Source organism: Lygodium microphyllum, chromosome 9 (genome assembly GCF_053477565.2).
Source record: "Lygodium microphyllum isolate KBCC chromosome 9, Lygodium_microphyllum_v1.1.10, whole genome shotgun sequence".
In the NCBI taxonomy this organism is placed as follows: Eukaryota; Viridiplantae; Streptophyta; class Polypodiopsida; order Schizaeales; family Lygodiaceae; genus Lygodium; species Lygodium microphyllum.
In genome coordinates this window covers 16,360,374-16,383,825 of record NC_141143.1, presented here as the reverse complement: position 1 = coordinate 16,383,825, position 23,452 = coordinate 16,360,374, and the positions used below count along the sequence as shown (strand labels likewise).

Genomic DNA, 23,452 nt, shown 5'->3' with positions numbered 1-23,452 from the left:
TCAAAGGCAACCATTCAAGGAGCTTCTTCATCCTTTGCTTCAGTTCGGATTCAAAGCTTCAACTCAAGGTTTCATGGCAACCATTGTTTCTTTCTCTCAAGGTATGCATTGACTCTTTTCTTCTTCTGGCTTATTCCAACTTGCTCTGCACTTGTTGAGGAGCTTCCCAAGGCTTAGCTGAGCCTTGTTGAGTATTTATTGAGTTGAGGAGTAGCTATTTTATCCATTTTTGAATGTGTATAGAGCATGCTATATAAGTTGTGGATAGCTATGGAAACTTGATAGCACTATCATATTTTGAGCATGATGAGAGCTACAAATCTAGGCACTCATAGAATTGATTTTGTGTTTCATACAGAATAGAACTGTTTCATACAGAACAGAACTGTTTCATACAGAACAGAACAGAACTGTTCTAGTTTGAACAACAAACAATAAATTCCATAATGCATGCTTGATGTTTCGGGGATGCTTTTTTGGTTCCTGGATGGTATGGGTAAGCTTTTGGGCTGATCTAAGCACAATTTGGCTCAATTTTCTCAGAGATTTCATTATTGACAAGGATAAGTGCCATTTATTTTTAAAAAGCTTGTCTCTTGTCATTTGATGCTTCTGGGGCTTGGTATTGATGCTCGAATGTTAGTTTGACACTTGGGGATGCTTGACACTGTCAAAAGATGCAGGATCTAGAGCATGGCAAAAGCTATAGTGAATGGAAGATGAAGATTAAGCTCATGATGACGTAGACAATGACATGACCTGTTACATAAGTGAATTAGGTTCCAAGATTGAGACTTGGACTCATAAACACAATCTTGTATATAAGACTGACAATGAGCAAGACACTAACTGAAATGCGAATTTATCATGATATTGCATTCATCATATACATATATATGAAAAAGTGATAATCAAGTACAATGCTTTATAGTTGTTGGATAGGTAGCAGTCTCCCTCTTTATGCCTATGGGATTTAGTCTGCCTTAATGTCCTAAGCTCTGAACTACCTCATACAAAGAGTCTGAGTTAGATGTGATTGCAAACATCTCAACACCCCTCCTCAATCACAACCAAAAGTACAAAGTGTGTAGAGGCTTTAGTGAGCAACCATCTGCAAAGTGTAGGCACACTATAAACATGGCAAACACTAGAGGCTGTCACAGAAAAAGGCTAAGTGTGGATACCAAAGACTTGGAGGGCATCCAGAAGTTGTAATAGGGCCTCACAAAGTGTATAGAGGCTGTAGTACAAGGCTACATGAGGAGTTTAAAAGCTTATGCTAGAAGCATTAGGGCTAGGCGTTACAAGGCTAAAAAAGTCTAGTTAGAGAATGAGTCAAGGACCGGCGGTTCTTGTGGTTTTCAGTATTTCTTTTGACATAGATGTTCTGTTCATTGCAAGTCTTCTTGTCCTTGTCGATATAGTCTAGCTTTCTCTTTTTGATCATGTACTTATTCTTCACTTTGCTTGCAACTTCAGTGTCTTCATGGTTGATCTTCTTCTTCTTCTTCTTCTTCTTATTTTCTTCGACCACTTTCCTTGCATTGATATTTCCTTCATGGTCGTCATTTCCATGGACTTTGCTTGCATTAGTCAATTGGTTCTTTTCTTTATGGTCCCCCTCAAGCAAAGGTACAATCTCTGAGCTTTGCATGGTCTTCAAAGAAGAAATGTCTTCAAAAGCTTACACTATCTCTAAGGTAGCAGGCATGTCTTCAAGTTCTTCAAATGGAAACATGGATGGCACTTGAATGCTCACAACTCCATTTTTCCCTGTAAGTAGAGCAAGTACATCTTCTATGTGGTATAAGTGAGTAAAAAGGATTGCACTTATTTTTATGAATGGCATCTTCATGAAAAATTTCATGTTTGTCATTGAAAATCAACTCCAAATATTTGATTTTCTAACTAGCAAAAGAGTTGAAACTTAATGTGTCAAAAGACACAAGAGATACCAGTGCCAAAAAGCACTATGTAAGTATTAGGAGATACTAGTAAATTTGAATTTTTGATGTTTGATGTTGATGTTGATCCTTTGCTTGATGAACCTATTACTTGAGTCCCCTCCTTTTACTAGTAAAATCTTGATGAACACCGAGTAAATTCTCAGATTAGAGTGACAATACTTGCCTTGCTAAATGGAGGAAGAATGAAGCAAAGAAAAAAGCTTTGGTGTTGATGCTATTGCTTGAGGTCTTCAAGACTTCAAAAAAAATCTTCGAAATATCCCAAATCTTTGCTGAAACCTTCAGATTCAATGCAATCAGGGTGGCATTTGAGTGGCAGGAGAGAGGAAATGAAGAAATACTTGAGCTTTAGCTCAATAGGCTATGGAGTCTCTGCAATTAGGGTTTTGACTCAACTGGTTTTTGATTCAATGCAGCTCGTATATGCAGCTATATCATGAATGGTTTGGAGGGGAGTAAGCTTACAAGGTAGACATCATTTGCTCCATGAACAATGATGGATTCCCACAGCACAAGAGGAGAATTAACAGTACGAACAGAATCAAGCACAGATTAGGCAACGTCTTCAAATTCGTGCAATGCTGAGTAGATGTGAGGCCAATGTCCCACTGTAATGTGCCAAATAGGAGCAGAGGAAGTTCAAAAATGTTTCCCTAGAAGAGAGCTTGGAGAGATATGGCATGTAAGTGGAGATCCAACTCCTCCAACTGAGCAAGGTCCTATCTAGCTATGGCAGCCACCGAAGCTTCACTGAAGGTAGAGTGAAAATTGGAACCATGAGCTGACCAGAGGTTAGGAGAAGATGAAAGAGCAGAGAGAAGAGCTGGGTTGAGCTAGGCCATGACCAATTGGGCTCTGATGCCATGTCAAAATATGCGGAATCTAGAGCATGGTAGAAGCTATGGTGGATGGAAGATGAAGATTAATCTCATGATGACATAGACAAAGACGTGACATGTTACACAAGTGAATTAGGTTCCAGGATTGAGATTTGGACTCATAAACACAATCTTATGTATAAGACTGACAATGACCAAGACACTAACTGAAATGAGAAAGCATCATGATATTGCATACATACATACATACATACATACATACATACATACATACATACATACATATATATATATATATATATATATATATATATATATATATATATATATATATATATATAATGTATGTATGTATTATATATATATATATAATGTATGTATGTATGTATGTATGTATGTATGTTATATATATATATATATATATATATGTATGTATGTATGTATGTATGTATGTATGTATGTATGTATGTATGAAAAAGTGATAGTCAAGTACAATGCTTTATAGTCATTGGGGATAGGTAGCAATCCCTCTCTATGCCTATGGGATTTAGTCTGCCTACATGTCCTAAGCCCAAAACTACCTCATACAAAGAGGTTGGGTTAGGTGTGATTGCAAACATCTCAAAAGACACATGTCTTGGATTGCTTTTGGGTTTAGATTAAGCTCACATTCACTCAATTTTGACTGTCATATCCCTACTATTCATAGGGGATGGCAACTGAAATGAGAAAGCATCATGATATTGCATGCATACATACATACATACATACATACATACATACATACATACATATATATATATATATATATACATACATACATACATACATACATACATACATACATACATACATACATACATACATACATACATATGTATGTATGTATGTATGTATGTATGTATGTATGAAAAAGTGATAGTCAAGTACAATGCTTTATAGTCATTGGGGATAGGTAGCAATCCCTCTCTATGCCTATGGGATTTAGTCTGCCTACATGTCCTAAGCCCAAAACTACCTCATACAAAGAGGTTGGGTTAGGTGTGATTGCAAACATCTCAATAGACACATGTCTTGGATTGCTTTTGGGTTTAGATTAAGCTCACATTCACTCAATTTTGATTGTCATGTCCCTACTATTCATAGCGGATGGCAAGCATTTGTATGATAAAGATTATGCTCATTATGCTTTGAAGCTACTCAAGTACCACATATTGAATGTACCAACACTTTGGTTGTCATGTATGCCTATGGATATGTTTATGACATGCTCCTAAGTTGAGATTGGAGCTTGGATGCTTTGATATTGGCTATCATTCTTGTCCTTGGATGCTACATTTAGAGTCTTGAAGACTACTTGGGTCCAATGCTTCCGGATGTATGCTCTATGGATCTTGGATACTCAAGTGTCATTCACATGATGTGTTATAAGATCTGAGATACATGCTCGACCTTCGTATATACTTAAAAGATATATGGAGAACATTATGCTGACACAGAGAGAGAACAGATGAGAAAAAAGAAAGATGTAGAGGGAGAGATAGATTGACAACACAATAGGGACTGGAAGATGGGCTAGTCCCCCCCCTTTGGAGTTATATTATTGACAAGGAGCAAGCTCCTCCATTACACATAAACTAGTTTTTAACTTGTAGATGTTGGAAACAAGATCACGATTCCTTGCACGGTATACAGCCAGCTAACACTTGTACAACTTGGAATTTGGCACCTTTTGATCATTCTTGAGTCTCTCCTTCTCTTCTACACAATATGTGTAGGGATCTCCTCTTGGAGCTTGATTTTAACAGAGCTTCCGCAACACTTGCACCTTCTCTCCTACACAATATGTGTACAGATCTACTCTTGGAACTTGATTCCAGTAGAGCTTCCGCAGCACTTGCACCTTCTCTCCTACACAATATGTGTAGGGGTCTCCTCTTGGAACTTGATTTCAATAGAGCTTCTGCAGCACTTTGTGAGGCTCGAACTGCCTTCTCTACTCCTCTTGCATGCACACAAAGTGATGCTCCTTCACCTCCTCCACACCCAAGGAGAGCCTCCCCTTTTATAGGCTCTAATAGCTTCTCTTCTTGGAGAGAGACTTAAGTGCCAAGATTGGAAAGGTTAATCTTCATACAAGATGTGGCTATTCCAAGACCTACTCTCCAACACAAATTTTGAAATATATCTCTATTCCTTGTTCGAATGGAAAAATGTCCAACACAAAAGTTGTAGATCTCGACGTTTTCGATAAGCTATGCAGGCCGTTTTTAGAGATCGGCTTTCTATCACGAGACATTTTAAATATGGATTCACCATGTCTTTTTTAAGAAAAACAGCTTTTTAAACTCTATTTTTAACTTATGGTCCATGCAACCACCTTGAGCCATAGATAAGGAGAGTTCATTAGATTGCCTTGGGCTTCACCCTTAAGATTGACTTCTACACAAAAGCTTGTGTCATTTTAGATCTTAGGAAGGGAATATCACTTCTCTCCTCACTTCTAGAGGATCACATCTCTTGTCTTTCTTAATGAAAGAAAATACCTTAAACCTTGACTTGTAAGGGAGAGGAGAACCCCAAATGAATCCAATGCTCATTACACACAAGTAAACGTTCCCAGGTATCCTCGGATACACACATAAATACATATACACAATACTAATGCACTTCCTCTTCTTAGAACTCAATCCACTTCATTTATGTGTACCTCCTTGGTTCTTGTGTACACTCTTACACTTGGCAGGCACTTCCTTCCCCCTTCATAACTTGTACTGCTTGTACAAATATCCCCGTCATAGTGCTCTAATCACCCCATTAAGTGATGCACTAGGAATATTAGTCTCTAAATGGTTTCATGGCCATGCTAGATCATCGTCAACATTTAAAGAAAAGTGGGCCATTAATTTATTGACATAAAGTTACTAAATAGAGAATGCATAATAAGCAATCAATTTAGTGACATGATGTTTTGAGCTTTTCTTGCTCATTTGGCATTCGACTTTGCTTCAATGGGAGCTACTCGGATTTATGTATTGAGCCACATTAGCAGTTGATATACTATAGAGCATTTAGTTTATGCAGTTGAGCTTGAGCTTATTACATTGAGATAGTGGGACTCATTGTGATATCTATATGCTCTCTTGATATTTATTGGATGCACTTGCCCTATCGTGGGTTGATTTGATCTCTTGGCTTAGACCTGGTACTTATGCCTATTAGGGTGTTGTTAGTGATATTTATGTACTTCTGGGTTATGATTGCTTAGTGGGTTATGCATCTGGCAGTTCTCTTCATTTACCTTCTTTGAGACCTACCCTGTGCATGATGTCTATGCCTATTGCATGTATGGTTTCTGACACACTATAGTTGTGACAGTCTTCAGTGCCGGTTGTTCCTAACTTCTTTCTTCTTAGTTGCTCACAGTTGGTTGTGGCATATTGCTACAATTTATTACAGTGACCTATCATTTCAATTCTATGCATTCTATTTGAGGGCAATCACGTGGACTTGACAATCTTTTGCTTACAGTTTTGTAGACAGCTCATTACTTTGGCACTATCTCCTATCTCCTACTACTAATTAAGATGTGGTTTTGGGGCTGATTTATAGGATATTAAATCAGCTTGTCTTGCCTTTCTGTGTATTTGCTTGGTCTCATTATGGTTAGTGATTCTCGTGATAGTACTATCTTTAATATTAAGAAACTGGATGGGACCAATTGTAGCTATTGGAAGACCCAGATATGGTAGGTTTTAATGCAAAAATTGCAAGTTAGACCACTCAAAAAGAGGGTGCCAAACCTAAAAACATTATTGTTGAGGATTGGAATGAACTGGATGAGCTATGCAAGTCAATAATCATTTTATCACTCTCTAGGTAGATTCACTACAATATTGTAATTGAAAATCAGACTGCATATGAGCTTTGGACACATATTAAGAATCTTTATGACAAGCAGAGTCCTACCTCTTAGATATATTGACTGAAACAATTGATAGACCTTTGCATGAAGAAAGGGACTTCTATGTCTACATACTTGAAAGAGTTTCACTCCATTATCAGCCAATTAGCTTCGTAGAAGATTGAGTTCAAGCATACTTTGCATCCTTTATTTGCTTGATACTCTATTTGAGTTGTGTGACACTTTCCGTACGGTTCTATGTACTAAGGATAGGCTAAATTATAGGACGTTGAGAGTGCCCTTTTGATAAAAGAGGTGAACAAAAAGAATGTGGATGCTTCCTGTACGTCCCATGCATTGATTGTGAGAGTTCAGTAGGATGGAAATGGCCAAGAGACTCTAACATGTCTCAATCTAGGACATGTGGAAAGTCTCATAATAAGTCATGTGGCTGTAAGTCCGGTCTTAGTTGTCATTATTGTGGGAAAGTAGGTCATATTCAACCACAATGCCCTAAAATGCATGAAGACAAGCACAAGTAAAAGGCAAAGGGTAAAGTGTAGGACAAGAATGATGATCGCAACATTGTGCCTATCAAGTCTAATGTCAAAATTTAGGAAATTAATGCGGTGCAGCCTGATGTATTTGACGATCTTATCTTGGCAGCTTCTTCTTTGGATGCTTCAGAGCACTGATTGATGCTTTGTCAGGATATACTCAGTGTTGGGTGGAAGATTGAGGGGATTCCTTTCATGTGATCCCTCATAGAGAGTGGTTTCACTCCTATCATAGTATGACTGAATCTATTCATTTGGGTGATGACCTAGCATTGGAGATCATTGATATTGGTGATGTCTAGCTACGTTTTAGTTCATGCAACATATTCACTCTTCATAATATATGTCATGTACCAGTTTCGTGTGATCATTGTTTATATTGTTGGCAAACACATAGTATACATAAGAAGTCTAGCATGAAGTGCATAGGTGAGCCTTTGGCTCTTGTTCATTTAGATGTATGTGGTCCCATGCCTTGTTAGTCGTAGGTGGTGAAAAGTACTTTGTCACATTCATTGATGATTACTCACATAAGGTCTGGACTTACCCTATTAAGTAGAAATCGGATGTCTTGTCTACCTTTCAACATTGGCTTGCTCTTGTTGGGAACCAGTCTAGGTACAAAGCTGAAATGCCTAAGGTCAAATAATGGGGATGAGTATGTCTTTAAAGCTTTTGAATAGTTTTGCAATGATCGGGGTATTAAGTATTAGTTGACCACCCCCTACACCTCTCCCTAGAATGGTATTGCCGAACACATGAACATGACGATTCTGGAGAGAGTCTTAGCCATGCACGCTTACCTTAGCACTTTTGTGCTGAGGCAATTACTATTGTCGTACACTTGATTAACAGTTCCCCTTGCCCTGCTATTGATTGCCAAGTTGTAGAGGAGGTATAAACATGAAGATATCCATCGTATGCTTATTTGTGTGTCTTTGGTTATGAGGCATTCTGCCATGTTTCCAAGGACAAGCGCAATAAGCTGGGTCCTAAGTTTGTGAAATGCATCTTTCTTGGTTATGGGGATGCAAGTGAGATGGGCTATCACCTATGGCATCTGCAGGTTTGCAAGGTTATCCATAGCCATGATGTCATTTTCCATGATGAAAATATGCATAATCAGCCTAAACAAGTGGTTGAGGTACACAAGGTGATCTTTTAGAAGGAGCCTTCTGCTCCCGTACAACCAGCTAGATAGCCTACAACAATGATGGTCCACTGGCCCAAGCTCCACCTATTGTGTAGGATCAGCTTGCTTTGAGATGCTCTACTAGATTTATTGAGTGTTTTATGCCCTCCATAAATTATCTTATAGTGACAGATGTAGGTGAGCCTCTCTCTTATGATGAGGCCATGCATAGAGATGATAGTCACTCATGGGACAGGGCTATGCAGTCGGAGTTTGACTCCCTAAGGACTGACCATACATGTGATTTGGTTCCTTTGCCTAGTGGTAAGAAGGCACTGCCATGCAACTGGGTATACAAGCTAAAAAGTATCCCTAGATGCCCCAAGCTAGCTTGTAAGGCTAGATTGGTAGCTAAGGGTTTCAAGTAGGAATATGGTATTGACTTTGATGAATTTTTTTCTCCTATGGTTAAAATGATGACCCTATGCTTGGTACTAGCATTGGTTACTTAGCTAGATCTTAACCTTTATCAGATGGATGTAAAGACAACTTTTTTACATGGGGACTTACATGATGAGATCTATATGTAGCAGTCTAAGGGCTTTGAAGAAAAAGGTAGGGAACACCTAGTGTGCAAGTTGAGAAATAGCCTTTACGGCCTTAAGCAAGCACCTAGGGAACAATACCACAAGTTTGATGCTTTTATGCATTCACAAGGACATAGCTATAGTGCCATGGATCTGTATTTATATAGGAAGAAGGTTTGTGATGGCAGCCTTATGATTTTGGTACTTTATGTGGACAATATACTTATTGTTGGGAGAGCTCATGATGAGATGGATGCCTTGAAAACTCAGCTCAAGAAGAGCTTTGAGATGAAGGACATGGGGTATCCCCTTTGTATGGAGTAGTTGGGCTAAGGATATGTAGGCTTGCTCAATCCCATAAGCACATTGGTGGAAAGTGCTACCTATCTTGAAGCTAAAAAGCATTGTACTTGCCTATCATTTGAATGCAATGTCATAGTACTTTTGTCCTCACTCAAGTGTCTTTGTCACTGTCTACATACACAATGAGTCCAAGCTTCAATCTTGGAACCTAATTCACTTGTGTAACAAGTCATTTATAATGTCAATGTATTTATGAGTCTTGTCTACATATTTCATCTGCCATAGCAATGCTCTAGATCCATGCATCTCGACATCCATCTATAGACCCTCATCCAGCATACCCATCATTGACTATGATCTATTATTACACTAAATTTTTGCTTGCTCAATTTTATCACATTTTCATCCTCCAATTTCTGTTGCTAGTCTTTCAAGTCAGCTTTGCCACCTATAGCCTCATGTCCATGTCGCTTATCAATGGTTTGATCTTTGTTGTCTTAGCTTGATTTGATACATGATCTACATGTGCCAATTTCATTATGGCACTACTAGTTGAAGGATCTTTTGAATGAGGGGCGGCCATGCTATACTCCTACATGCCTTTATCTTCTTTGCCTTCACCCATGGCTCCATGATTAAACTTTCCACTTCATAAGGTGGTTGTGGAAGTGACCACCTTTTTTGAGGTCATTGTTGTGGTCTTTCGCAAATGTTGTTGATCTTCCTAATTGGATGATGGTCAGGTTGAATTGTGACATAACCTCTTACAATGGAGATGGCGATCTCCATATTAGTAGGTCATTTTTGGTATATGGTGTTGTAGAATAACACCACATCCCTAAGAAATGTTTTTGGTCGAATGCTAGTGCTCTTGATATTGTATACCTTAGGATCCTTAGTGTGCTTGAAGATCGATAGCTAGTTAGCTTCATGCACATTAGAGTCTTGAAGATAGATAGCTAGTGCTCTTGATATTGTATACCTTAGTGTGCTTGAAGATCGATAGCTAGTTAGCTTCATGCACATCAGAGTCTTTCAAGGCTCTTACATACATGCCATCAATTAGAAGGCCATAAACTTGATAGGCATCCTTTTTTGTGTAGTAGGATGTACTTTGTTGTAGGTACTACAACTTTAGGGCCCTCCAATCTAGCTACAAAGGTAAAAATAAAATATAAGCCAAATTAGCAATAGAAATATCTAAATTTGTGTGGGTGTTGGATATCATGTATGAAGTTATTGATAGACAAGTCCCTAGACTTCTCCATGTTTCGCATATTGGGTTGATGTGGCAAGATTTGACAATCATCTCGGTGTTCCTACCTTGGATTTAGGCCTTTTGTGTGTGTACCACTAAACATTAGTAGAGGGTTCTATACACCATGCTATATTAGAAACATATTTTCCATTCAAAAAGATGGCAGCCACAAGCTTCACATCCACATGCACATATTGGTCAAGAAGCCCATGCAATCACAACTTGTTGCTGCTCAAGTTGTCATTCAAGACTATTGAAGTCCACTTTGTATGTTGTCGGGCCCTCATTAATTATTCACTTTTGATGCCCCATCATGGAAGTGTAACATCAAAGGATAATTCCTTTTCTAAAAAGTTCATTTTGAGATTTCAAAATATATCTAGAATATCATTTGACTTTATGCTACATATCTCATGCTTTTGAAATTTGCGAATAAGAAGAAAAAGCATACAAGGTTAACATGCTTGCACCAATCTACACTCTTGACTAGCCAATTTAGTTCACCCATGTTTCATTTTCAATGGATGATTGTTGCCTCATTAGTAACAACCCTTTGTTTGCATATGCAAAGAACCTTTTGGATGTATTTGTTTGATGTATTTGAAAATGGCATGATAGAAAATCGAGAGAGAAACCAATAAACTATCCTAAAAGAATAGATAACTCAATGACAATGATAGAAAAGAAGATAGTAATCATATACACATCAAATAAATATAAAAACCAAGAGTACTTCTTGTAACTCCTAGACAAATAGAGGGCATCACAAATTTTAATGACTAAGGCTAATATTGTCCATCACACCTAGTATAATCAACCTCTCATTAACGACACTACTTTGTCCAATCTTGCCACCTTCAAAATAGCACATCCTTGATGACATCCAATCCCATATATTGATGATGACATCCTTCTCTCCTTGATCATCAATTCGGCAACCGAAAAGCATGCCATGATAATAGTGATAAAAGCAAGTATAATCCTTAGCCCTAAAAGCATAATACCATTAAGTTATAATTAGATGTTATAGCTTGTTACCTTCTCATGTCTCTAGAGATAAAACCAACTCCACCTTCTATGATGAAACATCCCTTTGGATCATGTCTAGGACTAGTGCGGAAAAACCTGCACTTGATTCAACACATCCATCATGAAAAATTTCAAACACTATGCTTTGATATTCTTAACTCAAATTCTCCTATCATGACCACAACGTCAAAGGAGAAGCATGCTATCCATAAAGAAAACCTCAAAAACCCACCCTGTGAAACTAACTCCTTGGAGATGAAACCCATCTTGATCCTTCTGCCTTAAAAAAGCGCAAAAGCATGCTGAAAGCCTCTCAAGATGACTAAGCATGCGACTTCATTCCAGTGTCTTTAGTCCAACTTCACGTTTGAGTAAAAGTCCTCGCAATAGTAACTTTGCAACAGGATAGAGAAAGACCAAGTTTAATTTGAAGCTACAACGACTCTTTTGCCATCAATGTACATCTAGGAAATACAATTTAGAGCACCATCTTTCAAAATTTTAAGGCACGAAGGATTTATATGTCGCAAAAAAGGCTCACCAAACTGATGCATTTGGGTGCCTAGAAAAAGGGATAGATGGGTCCTAGGAGGGTAGTGAGTTTTGGACCTTTGCTGACCTATGATTTACCTCTACATCATTTTGTGTAGGCCAAAACATGGATCCATGTGCTATGTAATTGTGTGATATGAAAAATCACCACAATTGGGGTTGCAGCTTTATTAGTCCCCTTAGCCTACCACACATAAAAGACTTTTGCAAGTTTTGACAGTACTCATGGTGAAGGGAAAGTGAATCTTTTCATAAGTGGCACTGATGTGGCAACGAAGATTCTCTCACCTTGGTTTTTTTCTAGTGATCCCCTAAAACTATGGGGATGTGTTAAAGGGTCTAACCATTGTAAGATTGGCGATTTGTTAAGGACACATGGCTTAATCTCATTTGTTTTTTCAAAGAAAATAAATTATTTATAGCCAAAAACTACAAGTTTCATGGGTGTAGAAATTGCTAATTGAGATACTATGGTAGTTGGACCATGGCCTTTTACCATAGTACGTGATGTCACATATTAAGTACAAAGTTTGAGTTCATGTTTGAAACTTAGCACGAGTCGATTTTGGACTTGTGTGAAGTGTCATAGCTCTTGACTTGCGAAGTTGACTTGTGTGGCATGTCGACTAGTAGGTGATAAAGTATGGGCCGGTGAAAGTAGCTCATGCAAGACTTAGGTCGGTTACACACAGCAGTGTGGACGACCAATTTGCCAAAAAAAAGTGTTTGTCCACGACGTGTTATATTTTTACAGGCCGTGATATTCACAGACGCTGGACACTTTTGGGCGGGGGATCTCCCCCATCGTGAAAATTGTCCATGCCCAACAAACTACAGGATAAGCTATATACATTAAAAAGTATAACATTGGGCCACCCTTCCTATTATAACCTGCGTGCAATTTAGTGTGTAAACGCGAGATAGGACAGAGCCCAGGCCGTCCGGGGCAGTGTGTACCCCCCCTTACTTGGCAAGAGGATAGACGACGCTTGGGAGGAAGCGAGAGAAGGACAGGACGAATGAGGTAGCTGGATGAAACCAAATATTATGTGATGCGTACGATATAGAAAGAACGGCAATCACAAAAGGAAAGGAAAATTGAGCTCCCATGGCGGCTGCTGCTACCACTACCGCCGCCGCCTTGTCCGGTCGCTCCATTCAGCATTTTTCCTCCTCTGCACCTCTCTCGTCCCTCCGCCCTTCCGTCACCAGTTCCCGTGGCTTCAGAGCCATATCCTCCGACCTCGCATCCTCCTTCAAACGAACTTTCTCAGACAAGGTAAGCATTTTTGTTGCCTTAGCTAGGTTTTGATCGGATTACACTTCCATAGCTTCCTTTAGGATTCGAAAAGACATGAATCATACAAGACGACACAAATTGCAGCGATCTCAGACCTGTTTTCGACTAGAAGAAGGTAATTATTACAGCAATGCCAAACAGAAGAGAGGTAGATACCATAATGAGATGATTCAAATTCGTTTCAAGCAAGTAGCGGCAGTCCCGTAGAAGCTGGTCAGGCATCATCCACTCACAAATGAAAAGGCATTTAATTTTCTGTTTGTTGATGGAACTTTTGAGCTTCACGCATCCGGCTCTCTCAGCGATTCCCACATGCAACTTTCCATTTCAAAGCTCAACAAACAGGGACTGAACACATTTATGCTAGTTACTTGAGGGAGCTCTTTTAGGTGTTTGTATGTTCACTTGTAAGCTGATCATGCTGTGAGTACTGTAGCAAGACCACTTGTAAGCTGATGATTGCTGTGCGCATACTCTTTCTGTGACTTAGTGCTCAATCTCTAATTCTTACACACTTTGTTTCCAGCTCCTTAGCTCAAAGAAGAGAAGGTTTCGGAGAATTGGATGTGGCCACCATGCTAGCATAGCCATCAGGAACCTGGCCTCTGATCCAGAACAGCTGAAGAAAGCTAAAGAGGATATCAAAGACTTGATCAAGAAAACATGTTGCAATCCAATCTTGGCATGTGCTGTGATGTTGCTTGACATGTTTCTGTTTCTGTTAGAATGCATTGTATCAATGTGCTCCTTATTAAAATTCTTAACACCTTACCATTGGATTTAACTATCTTTTCACATTATCTGCAGATACGCCTTGGTTGGCATGACGCAGGCACATATGATAAGAACATCCAGGAATGGCCGGCTCAGGGTGGTGCAAATGGGAGCCTGCGTTATGACATAGAACTGAACCATGCAGCTAATGCAGGTAGTGTGTTATGCCATATGTCGTTAATTTCATTGATTGTGAATCAACAATCAGACGTTATTCTAACCTGTTTTGACTTTCTTGGCTAAGGTCTTGAAAATGCTGTCAAGCTTATTAATCCCATCAAGGAGAAGTATCCCAATATTACTTGGGCTGACCTATTTCAACTTGCAAGTGCCACAGCTATTGAGGTTGTAGATCATCCTGAAGGTTCATTACACTACCGTATGAGTGCAAGTTTCAAACATTACTTTTTATTGTGTCTCTTTCACTTCATACAACTTAAGGCTGATTCAACTGAATGCTTAGAATAACAGGAGGCTGGAGGCCCAAAAATTCCAATGCGATATGGGAGAGTGGATACAACAGGTCCAGAGGGATGTCCACCTGAGGGCAACCTTCCAGGTATGATGGTTTGCAAATTGATTTGATTATGTGGAGGTTTCTTTCCTTTCTACCCTCCCACGCATGCTCCCACAGATGCACACCCAGTCACCCTGAGCATTTATATGTAATTAGCAATGCCAAAAATACTTCTCCATGTTTTTGATGTTGCAGATGCAGGCCCTCCTTCACCTGCAGAACACCTTCGTAATGTATTTTATCGGATGGGACTTTCTGACAAGGCAAACCAGGACTCAAATTCTTACTTGGAGCTTGACTTCTAATGATATCTTATTTATTGGTTAGAGATTGCTATGCAGGAAATTGTTGCCTTGTCGGGGGCACACACCTTGGGGAGATCTCGACCTGATCGAAGTGGTTGGGGCAAACCTGAGACGAAGTACACTGTGAGTTTTTTTAACAAGACAATAATAAAACTTGTTAGTTTTTATTTTGATTGTATCACCAGGCCATGTGTAGGTTTGAATTCATGTATTCAAAGTGGAAAGGCATGCTGTCAGAAATGATGTAAATATGTTCCTTCCAGGCATGATACTTGTTTTTAAGAATATTGAGTGGATCTGAGCTCCAAATTTAATCCCTGTTTCAATGTGGGCTTGATTGAGGCAAAAGAACCTGACAGACATAGGTTTAAAAGCATGGATGTGACTGTGTGCAGTTTGCATATGAATTGGAGGAGCCACTCTGGACATGTTTCCATGCAGTCTCAGTGCCTCGGCAGCTTTAGGCCCTGAAGAAATTGAGATGATTTCTCTCTTGAGCCTTGGAAGTATATTTCATCCCAAGACACCATATAATCATCTACTCAAAGTCTCTTAGACCTCAGGATGCGCCAACCTACATTTCACATGATCTGACAAAATATCTTGTATATGAGCTTCATATATGGGTTGAAACCCAAAGTGTCAAGAGTGCTCCAAATAATGTCTCTCTTGGCCTTTTGTTGTATTTCAAGTGTGTGCTCTTAGACTTGTCAAGCCTTTGGGTGCTGTTTAGACCTGAAAATGGTATTAGTTGATTCTAGTTGTCTCATGCTCCACAAATATATACTCTTGAAAAACAGAAGGTATGCAGTTGCAATTTCTAGATTTCTTAGATTTGAATCATGACAGTGATCCCTCAGACATGCAGAACATATACAAAAGAGATTGTGATTTGCAGCAGTTTGTGTAAATTTCCCACAAGCTGGTCACATGCAAGTTTGGAGAAAAGGAAGGTGCTAAAAAGATGCCATCAGTCACCTTATGTGAGTGAGGGAGTGTGGGCTTAACCACCTTGAAGGACTCCAGCATATCCTGTCTTGGTGTACAGTTGGAATGAGTTTCCCACACCTTTGTGGAATCAATGCTTCTTTTGTGAGAAATGAAAAATGACAGACAAAAGACCCTTGATTTATTACAAATGCTACCAACTTGAGATTATCCATGGGAATTCATCAGCATGGATTCCCCCCTGGGTGTTTTTTGGGTCTACTGTGGCTTCACATGTGTGTTAAGAAATTATGTAAGGATTTCACTTGTCGTGAAAGTTTACGATCAATCAAAGTTGTGAGCTCATAGCAAATTTTGTTTCTGATTTAAGTTTGTGTTGGAATAACATTTGGCTGCACATCTTGTTTACCTTTCTTATGAAATCTATTATCATGACAGAAAGATGGTCCAGGAAATCCAGGGGGTCAGTCATGGACTGTTCAGTGGCTGAAGTTTGATAATTCATACTTCAAGGTGCAGAACAAGACCACTTCAGTTCTTTAAAATTGTTAAATTTGATAGCATAATCATGTCTGATAAAACTTTCTTAGTTTTACATGCCAATAGGATATAAAAGAAAAGCGTGATGAGGACTTGCTAGTGCTACCCACTGATGCTGTCCTGTTTGAAGATCCAGGTTTCCAGGTAAGAACCTAGTGATTTACTTCATTTTAAGCCATATTTGATGTGATTTGACATTTTCAACTCTGAACTGCAAGCTTCGTGCCAGCTATCGTTTCACATACAATATGTATTTCCATTATCTTTTGACATTCGTGTTTTAGCGTACATGCAGGAGCTGACATTAGAAGAGTTTGTTGTGAAGCTCAAAGTGTATGACAGTAGTTAGTGTGAAAAATAAAGAATGATATGAAATGGCAATGCATGGTATTTGAAACCTGCCTTCCTTCTATGGATGGGTGGTAATTCCCTGATTACAACTTAGTTACAATAGCAATATTTATTACAAAATTGAGAAATGCAAATTTAACTCACAATGTTGGACAATGGACATCTTGCTGGCCCCAAAACTAGCACCCCTTTCGGTATTTCTTTAACTTAATTGAAGAAGAAGTTGATGTACAATGGGATTTTCCCAATCCCTTTCGGTATTCCAACTCCCCTTGTTCTGTTGGGGCATTGAGATGGGTGTCGAAGTATCCCAATGACATAAATTGTCAATGCACTAGGCTCTTTGCATGAATGTGCCAAGAATTGCAATTTATGTTGATAAGTTCAGTTAGTTATGAGTGAGGAACCTAACACTCCCTTGTGTTTTGAAGTGCCTACTAGGACAACTTGGACTTAGAGAAAGAGGGTCTCAATAGATAGGAAAAACCAATATGATAAAGATGAATTGATGTGAGCATGGTGTATATGGTGGTGGTCACATATACATAACATTATATATATATGTGGATATCCATGTATATATGTATATATGTATACATGTATGTGTGTAAATGCCTTTGGGTAGGGTCAACTTGATGACATGTATGGTAAGAGAGGAGAGAAGTTAGTTGCAGTAAATGATGCCTTTATCAAAGTATATGACCATCTTAAAAGTTGACTCGTTGATTGTCAAAATAATTTTGTAACAACTTATAGGACCAAGTGTTGGTTGTGGTTGAATACATGTGGTTGGAACACGTAAGCTTGAGGATAGCAGTCATGAATGCTTGGCTTGAGTAGGGATGCTGTTGATGTGTTGGCAGTGATGTCAGTGTGAGCTCTAGGGTCCCTCATGTCTCCTTTTCCAGTTTGAATTGCTTCCCCTCTGCCTTGTGAGCTATGGTGTGCATCTAGCACTAGGGAGTTTGACAACCGCCTTTAAAACAAGACTTTTCCCATCTCTAGCTGCCTATCACTCTTCGACCTCATGGCCTACTGCGTTGGGCGATCACGAGTGCTTCACTCAATTTATCATTTGCTGGTTGTGACAGCACGCAATGGAAGAACACGAATACAAAGAGAAGGGGAGAGAGAGACTTATATAAACACATAAAATAGAAGGAAAGAACTGCACCTATCTGAACAGAATGCTGAATACAAAGCAGAGATTGAGAATGTTTACTGGAGGCCAGAGAGAGTGCTGAACCTGCAAATGCTGAAAGAGAGAATGATTGCCCAGCCAAGCGAGGGGCCCAACCAAAACTGGCCAACCTGTTGCAAAAATATGAAGTAAAATTGATTGACTAGCATTTTGTGTTGGTCACCAGCAGAAAATTCCGAAAAATCCAGATCACTTGCATCATGGTGTAGACACAATAAGTGGGCAGCCTGAAAACTGTAATGCACAGCCTAAAATAACAGGCTGCCAGTGTGGACATGCACCTAAACAGTCTAAAATTGTAATGCAAGGTCCCACCTTTGTTAAAACATATAAAATGATTGAATCGGAGTCGGAGTTTGAGGAAGAGGATGACTAGCGGAGGAGTCCGCATCCCGCTTCTTTTTCTTCTCCTTCTTCTTCTGTGAGGCTGCTAACTCCTTGTAGTTTTTCTACAAAATGGCTATTCTTACCACAATGATAACACTGGGCCTTCGACTTCTTCTTGTCACCCCTCTCTGAAGCAGTAAAAGTCTCATTGAAGCCTCCATAATGAGGCGAAGGCCTTCCTTGTAAATACAAAGATACCTCGTGCTCAAGCAGCATCAAGGACATATGTGTGAAGCTCACAGGGGTAGATGATGTGTGCGCCCTCAAAGCATTCGCCACTCCATCAAACTTTGGGGGGAGCTTGTAGAGTACCATTCCCATGAGATGTGCCTTTGGAAGGGTATATTGCATGTGATGAAGTTGGTCATGTACCTTTGTAACACAGAGCAAAAATGAGCGAATGGAGTCCTTAGACTCAAACTTCATTTGCCGAAGTTGTTTATAAAGGGTCAGTGCATACATGGTGGAAGTTGCTACAAACAATATACCATGATTACTTTTTCTCAAACCAGGCTTTCATGACAAAACTCCATGTAAGATAGTTAGGTCCATGTAACTTATCATCTATAGAAGTGCACGGAAGAGACATATGGAGAGGATAAGAAGAGAAGAGAGAAAAGTGAAGGTATATAGAGAGAGAAGACAACCAACCAAGCAGCAAAGACTACATAATAAGAGATTTCACATGCGATATTCTCAAGCTGAGGACACAAGTGTCAAATTGGAAGCAGCAAAAGCCGCAAGAAAAGAGAGGATGCCACACTGCACAAGAACCAGAATACACATATATGCTGATAAAAAAGTGAGCAGTTGTCAGCTATATTGGAGTAGCCAGGGGGAGAAACGACAGCATAGCGTGAAAACACAGGTCCTAAAGGGGTAGACGAAGGCTGACCCTACATTAAATGCAGCAAATGCAGGTAGGGCAGGCAGCAAAGAGGTTGGTGGACAGTAGTAGATTATCTCCTAAGCAGCAAATTGAAGGTGAAGGCTTGAAATCAGCAGAAATGCCAGTGGTAGGAACCTAGATCTTGCAATTTGATACCATGTCAGAAGTGTTGCAGCAATGGAAGCATAGACAAGTGCTGAAATATACTGTTGAACATATGATAGAAGAGAAAGAAAGAGAGAACACAGAAGAACGCTTCAAAAGAAGAGAACTCAGAGATGTGCTCGGGCAATGGAATCCATATACCAAACATGAGACAATTGCATACAAGAGCGAGCTATTGGCTGCATGGACACCAGTACTGGCTTCCCTCTCCAATGGAAGTCCATCTAGTGAAATGATGATTGAGGAGGATCCCCACTATAAATAGGCAATAAATATGCCAAATATAATAACTTGTCAGCCAGTAGTAAATGCTGGCCGATTGGCATAAAACACCTAAAATGCCACTAATAAATCACAACATTGATGCCTAAAATAAGGACGATGTGTCTAGCCTTGACAGGTATGTGTAGACATACACGAGCTGACAATCTTGCTAATAGATGCATATATTTCGGTGGGGGAGGAAGGAAAGGTCAAGATGACAATTTGTTGTGGAATGACCATTTTTGCCACAGTAGAAGCACCCAGTGGTCCATCCTTTTATCGTTGGAGAAGCCATAGCACCGGTGTGTCAAATTTGTAGAAGGATAGTGGGAAGGAGAAGAAGATAATGGTATCTTCTAATGATGTAGCGGAATTTAATAATCTAGAATTTGAGAATATTATTGATTCCACAATCTTTCTTTAGTTTTTGAAGCACCTTTGCTCCGATACCATGTTGAGAACTATAGGGTTTGCGGGGAAAAACTCAGAGTGTATAACAAACATTGAGATAAGAAACTCAAAAATACTAAAGAAGAAGATGAATGTTGAATTGTGTTGGAATGGATCATGTAATGTCGACAGGGGTTGATAGAATAGATCGCATCCTGTAGGGGTTGTATAGATTGATAGATGCCAAGAAATGCATACTATGTCGAGCTATAAATGCATTAGTCTAACTTAAAGAGTTGTGTTCATTGTCTTTGAGTTATCATAAATCTAATTGCATTTTGTGTTATTAGTTTGTGCTTTGTCATATGATTGATTTTGTGTTTTTCTGTGTTTAGAGCATTTCTTTGTTAGCCCGCTCTTCTTCAGTCTCAGTCTGTCATCTCCTGGTTGTGAGCTCTTGTCAGAGTCTGACAGGAGACAGAGGAGCTCTGTCAGTGTGTTTTTATGGCTGCTTTAGTCAGGATGCAGCCTTGGGCATTTTACAGCCCAAACTGGGCTGTTTCTGGGCTGACTGCCCATTATTTTGGGCAGTCGGCCAGATCTGGCCATAGTCGGCCAGATCTGGCTGGTCGGCCAAATCTGGCCAGGTCGGCCAGTTTGGCTGGTCGGCTAGTTTGCTGGCTGGGGGCTATTTATAGCAGCCCCCCCAGTGAGTCCAGCACTAGTACTCTGCAGTTACAGCACTGCTCCCTCTGTCTCCTTCTCCGGCATTGGTGCTGCCTCTGCCTCCAGTCTGTCCTGGTTCCCTCACTGACGCTCCGGGCAGCGTGCAGGGACTGTTCTGTCCATTCCAGTGTATTCAGCATTCATCTCAGTCAGTGCAGACATTCTTCCTTCATTCTCTGCTTTCTCTCTCCTCTCCTCTGTGTTCGTGTTCTTCTTCCGCTGCGCACTCTCACATGGTATCATCGCCTGAATGAGAGCATAGAGGACGACCTTCAGGAGAGAAATACCTTACTGCTGCTGCCAACAGATCCACAACAGCCAGGCGATTGCTTTAGGCGGCTGCCAACAGGTCCATCCCAGCCAGGCGACTGCATCAGGAGGCTGTACAGCCTGCGTTTGCTGTCCACAGGGGCTGCCACGTCATCCAGTGACGCAGCAACCCTGCGTTTGCTGCCAGGCGACCTCTCCTGCTGCTGGGCGACCTCCCTACAGGCTGCGTTTTGCTGCTCTGCAGGTCGCTTTCACCTCAGGCTGCTCCTTTCCTGCTGGCGACCTCTGTCCGGGCTGTTTTCTGGTGCTGGTGGTCTCTTTTCTGGTGTTCGACATCAGATCTCTTTGCGTTTTGTAGATCCAGGTGTCTGTAGGCACTCTCTGCCTGCGTCTTGGTGATTGGTGACCACATTGCTGGTCCTATTTCGACAGCGGCACAACTTTCTTTGGTATTTTGCAGATTGGAAGATGTCTTACCAGTTTTCAGGCTTTGAAGACTCAGAGGATGAGCTTCTCTCTCATCATTCCTCTGAGCGGAGGCGGGACTATCGTGAAGTTCGACATCGGGAAGACCCTCCTCGCACTCGTCCTTCTTCAGTCCATGCATCTCAGAGGGTTCCATCTACTGCGAAGGTTTCTTCTGTGAAGACTGCATCAGATGTGCGGATGCCTTCCTTGATTCCCTCTATCCAAGTGCCGATTCTCCCTTCCTTTCCAAAGGAAGACAAGTTGGATGGTTCCAACTACTCCCTATGGTCATGCAAGATGGCTTGCATCCTTGATACCTTTGACCTTTGGGAGCTTGTTTCTTCGCCCATCGACCGACCCCCCGTGGATTCGTCCGATGGCACCTCTATGGACCGTACAGCCTTATGGGATAGGCTCAACTCTCGAGCCCGTTCCTTTCTTTTTATGAGTCTCCATGATTCTGTTCTTGTACATGTTCACAAGTTAAAGACTGCGGCGGAAGTATGGACAAAGCTTGCGTCTTTGTATCAGCACAAGACATTTGCCCACAAGATTTCCCTGGAGAAGAAGTTGCGGATGCTCAGTCTTGATGGTTCTTCTTCCATGAAGGAGCACATCACGAAGATGGAGGACATGCGAGGCGAGCTAGCCTCTCTTGGTCGTCTGATATCGTCTGAGGATATGGCGATGATTCTGTTGACTCAGCTGCCATCAATCACCCCGTTATGATGTTTTCTACACCAACCTCATCACTTCGAGGACCCGTGAGACTCTCCTATGGGAGGAGCTTTCTCCGCTTGTCTTGGAGCATGACGAGTGACTCAAAGAGGTGGAGCCAGTGGCTCCACCAAGGCATTTACGGCTGGCACAGGTGGCGGCAAGAAGAAGAAACAAAAGAAGGAGAAGGCCAAGGATAAGAAGGAGGAGGACAAGAAGGATGCGAAGGAGAAGAAGCCCAAGTGTCCTCATTGTGGGAAGGGCACTTATCCCGAGGAGAAGTATTGGCAGAAGTACTCCCATTTGAAGCCTAAGGAGAAGGACTCGAAGGCGGCCCCAGCCACAATAGAATTTGCATTTGTGCATCTCTTTGTTGAGGAAGACACTGCCCTAGCTTCTACCACACAGGAGAAGCCTTGGCTCGTCGACAGTGGAGCATCTTCACATATGACCTTACGTCAGGATTGGCTTTAGGATCTTCGTTCCCGAGGGGGTACAGTCACCATTGGTGACAATTCTACAGTTCCTGTTCGCGGAGTGGGGACTTTACCTATGTTTTCTGACAGGCGGTTTTTCTCCGCCAAAGTTCTCTATGTCCCTGATCTGGGCTTTAACCTATTATCTGTGCATGGTCTTACTCAGTTGGGTACCCGGGTCATTTTTACTCAGGATGCAGTCACCGTGGAGGATGCTTCTACAGGTGATGCTCTTTGGACAGGTACACAGGAGGGTGGGCTTTATACGCTCATAGCCTTGGCTGCGCGGACTTTCCATGAGCTTGGGCTGCTTTGGCATGCTCGATATGGTCATTTGAACCTTGATTCACTTCGCCGGGCTTCTAGGAGGAAGATGGTGGAGGGACTTCATGATTTCCCTCCTCTTCACACATTATGCCCTAGCTGCTTGCGGGGCAAGCAGCACCGGCAGCCTCACCCGCAGGTTGCTTCTAGGCGGGCTACTTCTCCGCTTGAGTTGGTTCATACCGACCTTTGCGGACCTATGGGCATGGCCTCCCTTGGGAAGGCCAAGTATTTGATGCTGATTGTGGACGACTTTTGTCGTTATGTGTGGCCTTATTTCTTGGAGTACAAGAGCGAGGCGTACTCCCGTTT

The 23,452-nt window shown here is 40.9% G+C and overlaps 1 protein-coding gene across 1 annotated transcript in view; it reads left to right on the top strand.

Moving 5' to 3' along the window:
* The first annotated feature begins 13,074 nt into the window (after positions 1 to 13,074).
* The window catches only part of TAPX (thylakoidal ascorbate peroxidase), a 48,016-nt gene continuing 37,638 nt past the window's right edge, over positions 13,075 to 23,452 (top strand). Inside the window, exons 1-9 of the mRNA XM_087684351.1 lie at positions 13,075 to 13,407; positions 13,955 to 14,110; positions 14,236 to 14,356; positions 14,447 to 14,547; positions 14,674 to 14,761; positions 14,915 to 14,982; positions 15,061 to 15,147; positions 16,411 to 16,485; positions 16,579 to 16,656. Of these exons, the coding sequence (XP_087540477.1) occupies positions 13,237 to 13,407; positions 13,955 to 14,110; positions 14,236 to 14,356; positions 14,447 to 14,547; positions 14,674 to 14,761; positions 14,915 to 14,982; positions 15,061 to 15,147; positions 16,411 to 16,485; positions 16,579 to 16,656 (945 nt within the window). The 5' untranslated portion in view covers positions 13,075 to 13,236. The remainder of the gene's footprint in view (positions 13,408 to 13,954; positions 14,111 to 14,235; positions 14,357 to 14,446; positions 14,548 to 14,673; positions 14,762 to 14,914; positions 14,983 to 15,060; positions 15,148 to 16,410; positions 16,486 to 16,578; positions 16,657 to 23,452) is intronic.